At 41.4% G+C, this 4,049-nt stretch overlaps 1 protein-coding gene across 1 annotated transcript; it reads right to left on the bottom strand.

The window, feature by feature from the left end:
• Positions 1–341: 341 nt before the first annotated feature.
• On the bottom strand, positions 342–1,756 carry LOC128092667 (uncharacterized). The gene is made up of 5 exons (XM_052706984.1): positions 1,747–1,756; positions 1,198–1,473; positions 1,063–1,139; positions 863–951; positions 342–806 (listed from the first exon to the last, which is right to left on the bottom strand). Exons 1-5 carry the CDS (start codon positions 1,754–1,756, stop codon positions 557–559), a joined length of 702 nt encoding a protein of 233 aa, XP_052562944.1. The 3' UTR covers positions 342–556.
• Between the last annotated feature and the right edge of the window lie 2,293 nt (positions 1,757–4,049).

Here is a 4,049-nt window from a genome sequence, read left to right as displayed (position 1 = left end):
CTTGGTCCACGGTTGGCAAATTTCACAAAGTGTATCAGACTTCCGGAAAGCAGCTTTTTGCTTGTGAGAAAAGTCATTCAATTAACCAGAGAACTTTTGATAATGTACTTTGTGCCATGGGAATATGTTTTGAAAAATTTGACTTTATTACAGGCTGCGGTTTTGTACAAAAAAAAAAAAACAAAAAAAAAAACACTTCAATCAGCGGGAATTGAACCCAGTTCACGCAAAAATAAAACTGATGCACACTGGGGGAACTGCGCCTTAGCCCGTACGCTTACTAGAACGGTATGACGGGAGAAGGATTAAAGTCAATAAGAGCGTGCCTGGTTGAAATGTGTAACAAGACGTTTCCGGCTAGCTCAAGAGCTGCATAAAAAACCCAACAAAATAAACATCATGACTGTATTGCGTACCGATTCTCAAAACATACAAACATGCGCTCACGCGACCTCGCAAACTTTGCCTAACCTGGCTCTATCTAAATGCGGAACATAGTGTTTTTTGTGTGAATTTGTGCTTAAATCTAGCGGTACTTACGCGCTGGCGCCTCTCCTCACTGTTGCTGCATGCTGCCGCGTTCACCCTCAGCAGTGACCCCGAAGTCAGCCACGACTCGATCCTTCCTGACGGCCCACGACGCGGAAGCGCCGAACGATCCGCGTCCCCGCGCTCTCACGCGATTCGCACAAACGTGTGCTCTCGTCCCGCACCGCGGCCGTTCGATTCGGCCCGCGCCGCCCGTGACTTCTTCAGCACCGGTCAGCCTCGATGTCCAGGCTAGCTCAAGTCTCCACCAAAAGACCCTAAAAGCATCTCCATTAGTATCCCGTGTCAAGCTCCACCTTCTTCTTCCTCTTACCTCTCCTGGAGGGTCTTCGTGGCGGTCAATCTGACCGTGGCCGTCCACTTCGGTTGCGGGTGGTGGAGGTGGAAGTGCTTAGGCCGGTTCTACATGGAGAGGAATCCAATTAATGGGATAAGTCGTCACGCTTTCGGCGATTCTTACCCGCTGTGCGATTAAGATCGGAACGAGCGTGTTTCCGGAACATGGTGTTTTACCTTTTCGAAGCCGCCGTGCCGCCTTTTCTGCACCTCTGTCCTCTTCGTGTCGCGCCCGGGTTGCGTTGGGCCTGAGGCTGTGCGGATACGCGATAGATTAGTTTTTGGCCGGCAATTCGCCAGGACAGAAATTACCTCTTTCTGGTGCGGGTTTTGTTTGCCCGCGGAGCCGTCGTTGCGACGCTTGAGGAGGGCGCACAGGGGCCGATGGCGGACACACGGAACGTCTCACAAGGGAGCACACACGGGTCACTACCGTTCGTAAAACTTTCCTCGAACGCGCGGAACACACGTGGTTTTTAACCACACTCGTGCACGTTGGTGCGCGGACATGCACTTGCTTAGGCTGATCGCAGCAGACTGAACGCTCTCGCCGACTTCCCGTTTGCTCTTGCGGTCGCGGTGTTTTCTCTCACGCTCTTGCTTTGGTGTGGTGAGTTCCTTGGTGAGCACCAACTGACAGCGACCGAGGGGTGATGCGGGGAATTTCGCGCAGACTTTTCACAGTTTCGGTACAAACTAGGACTAATAATTACACTTTCGCTACCAATTAAGTCTAATCGTTATAAATGTTTCCCGTATCGATGGGTTACTTTGTTGATAAACATCAAATGCTTTGAAGCACATTTTCAAGGTCGTAAATGGTGGTTTAATACCAGTTGTAATGCTGCAAAGTTTTGGTACTTTGAAGCATTCGCAATGCTTATTTACTACTTCAAAACATTCCAGTGCTGATTTAGTACTGAATAAATACTTTAATTTAGTGCTTGTGGTTACTTGGGATTACCCACCCTTTAATGGTTTATATAAGCTCTACTTCGTTACTATTACTATAACTATTAAAAAGGCCAATTTGGAGTTTCGATAAGTTCAAAAGTTATGCATAAAAATGTGAATTCTCATATATCCGGATGTTAGATAAATGGCCAAAAATTGACTCAAATGCCATCATGTTGTACATTGTTGGTTAGATAATCGAGAGGCCTTGCAAGCGAGTCTGACTCTGGCAACCCTGTTTATGTTATGATTAGGCTTAGTGAATTTTCACGGGGACCACTATTCGAAAACACAAAATTTCACGGATATTCCACGGAGCGTGAAAAATTCTTAAATAACTTATAAAATGTTATGTTAAATAACCGAAAAGATTTCTGTTACCTTAATTATATACAAAACATCCAAGTTAAGTGATTTGTCAGGCAAAACTTCCAGTTTTCACGGGAACTATTAAGAGGCAGTTTTTGTAAATTCTGCTCGGTTTGTTCTAGAGGTCGTATCGAGGTGCTCCGATTTGGATGAAACTTTCAGCGTTTGTTTGTCTATACATGAAACTCATGCCAAATATGAGCCCTCTACGACAAAGGGAAGTGGGGTAAAACGGGCATCGAAGTTTGAGGTCCAAAAAACCTAAAAAATCTTAAAATTGCTCGCATTTCCTTAAAACTTTATCAATTCCAACTCTCGTAGATGCATTTGAAGCACTTCAAAATGGGCCATAGACATCCAGGATCGGTTTGACTTTTTCTCATAGCTTTTGCTAATTACTGTTAAAAAATGATTTTTTTAAAACTTCAATATCTTTTTGCAACAGCCTCCAACACCCATACTCCCATAGGTCAAAAGATAGGTTATTTCATGGACTATAAACCTACGATATTAACTTTTTGGCCAATCGCAGTTTTTCTCATAGTTATTCGATTTTTCTACAACAAACATTTTACAACGTTAGTTTTTGCCCTGTAGGCCTCCATAGCGGCACTTTTTGGTCTCAATTTTATCATATTTGGAATCCTCGGAAAATTTCACGTTAGTTAGAAGTATTGGAGTGGTAAATTTGATTTAAAAAATAATTAAATAAAACATTTTTGAAAAAAGAAATTGATTTTATTTACCCTCCGATCAATACGTCAAATGCTGTATCAAGTTGGCGAAAACCTGTTTCATGCTTAATCCAACAAATTGTAAAAAAATAATTTAATTCATTCTAAATGGCAATTTTTCCAATCAAATTTACAATTCCAATACTTCTAACTAACGTGAAATTTTCCGAGGATTGAAAATATGACAAAATTGAGACCAAAAAGTGCCGCTATGGAGGCCTACAGGGCAAAAACTAACGTTGTGAAATGTTTGTTGTAGAAAAAACGAAAAACTATGAGAAAAACTGCAATGGCCAAAAAGTTAATACCGTAGGTTTATAGTCCATGAAATAACCTATCTTTTGACCTATGGGAGTATGGGTGTTGGAGGCTGTTGGGAAAAGTTATTAAGGTTTTAAAAAAATCCATTTTCAACATTAATTTGCAAAAGCTATGTGAAAAAGTCAAACCAATCCTGGATGTCTATGGCCCATTTTGAAGTGCTTCAAATGCATCTACGAGAGTTGGAATTGATAAAGTTTTAAGGAAATGCGAGCAATTTTAAGATTTTTTAGGTTTTTTGGACCTCAAACTTCGATGCCCGTTTTACCCCACTTCCCTTTGTCGTAGAGGGCTCATATTTGGCATGAGTTCATTTCATGTATAGACAAACAAACGCTGAAAGTTTCATCCAAATCGGAGCACCTCGATACGACCTGTTACACATTGGTGAAAAACTCGCTCTTAAATCAAATCTTTGAAATTCGTGGGAAAAACCTAACTTAAAAATACCAGAAAAGATTGATTTTTCGGATTAAGATAATATTTTTAAGCCTAAGTCATTCATTCTTATATAATCCGAATTTGAATCTTCAATTTTCTTGTGGAATTCTACCGTTTAAATGAATTGGCAAACTTATGCATGCACATCACCTTCGTCAAAAAAGATACTTAATATTACACACTGCATGTACAATTTTTGTAAACACAAAAAAAGTTACAACTGACGGGATTCAAACCCAGCACAATCAGTGAGGACTGGCGCCTCAGCCCACTCGACCATCTGACCGATGAATAATGAAGAGGATAAACGTATATATGAGCTTTACATTTCGGTCAAGTAGGTTT

Source organism: Culex pipiens, chromosome 2, assembly GCF_016801865.2.
Source record: "Culex pipiens pallens isolate TS chromosome 2, TS_CPP_V2, whole genome shotgun sequence".
NCBI classification, from domain to species: domain Eukaryota; kingdom Metazoa; phylum Arthropoda; class Insecta; order Diptera; family Culicidae; genus Culex; species Culex pipiens.
The sequence above is the reverse complement of the archived record's forward strand: the minus strand, read 5'-3'. Positions and strand labels throughout refer to the sequence as shown.

Coding starts and splice junctions, on each gene's coding strand:
- LOC128092667 (XM_052706984.1), bottom strand. Junction 952..1,062: donor GGCACGGCGGCTTCGAAAAG/GTAAAACACCAT, acceptor CTCTCCATGTAG/AACCGGCCTAAGCACTTCCA. Junction 807..862: donor ACGAAGACCCTCCAGGAGAG/GTAAGAGGAAGA, acceptor AGATGCTTTTAG/GGTCTTTTGGTGGAGACTTG.